Source organism: Selaginella moellendorffii, unplaced genomic scaffold (assembly GCF_000143415.4).
Source record: "Selaginella moellendorffii unplaced genomic scaffold, v1.0 SELMOscaffold_48, whole genome shotgun sequence".
Taxonomy (NCBI): domain Eukaryota; kingdom Viridiplantae; phylum Streptophyta; class Lycopodiopsida; order Selaginellales; family Selaginellaceae; genus Selaginella; species Selaginella moellendorffii.
In genome coordinates, this window is record NW_003314309.1 from 66,664 (window position 1) to 66,919 (window position 256).

The 256-nt window shown below is 55.1% G+C and overlaps 1 protein-coding gene across 1 annotated transcript in view; it reads right to left on the reverse strand.

Annotated features, from left to right (window-relative positions):
• LOC112350321 (pentatricopeptide repeat-containing protein DOT4, chloroplastic-like) overlaps positions 1 to 256 on the reverse strand; it is a 1,236-nt gene extending 980 nt beyond the window's left edge. The window contains exon 1 of the mRNA XM_024686296.1: positions 26 to 256. Within this exon, the coding sequence (XP_024542064.1) occupies positions 26 to 256 (231 nt within the window). The remainder of the gene's footprint in view (positions 1 to 25) is intronic.

Genomic DNA, 256 nt, shown 5'->3' on the forward strand with positions numbered 1-256 from the left:
CGGTTTCCAAGCTCTTTCTCTTCACGAGTTTGCCGTCGACATCCACCGCTTCTTCTCGCATTGCCGAGCTCGCACAGGCGGCAAGCGCAGCAACACACGTCTGAGAGTTTGGACAGCACCCAGATAGCTTCATATCTTCGAAGAACACGAGAGCCAGCTTGCTTTCCCCGTTGTCCACAAAGCCTTGTATCAAGCTCGTCCAGAGCACCACATCACGACGAGGCATGCTCTCGAAAACCATCCGCGCGTCGACCAT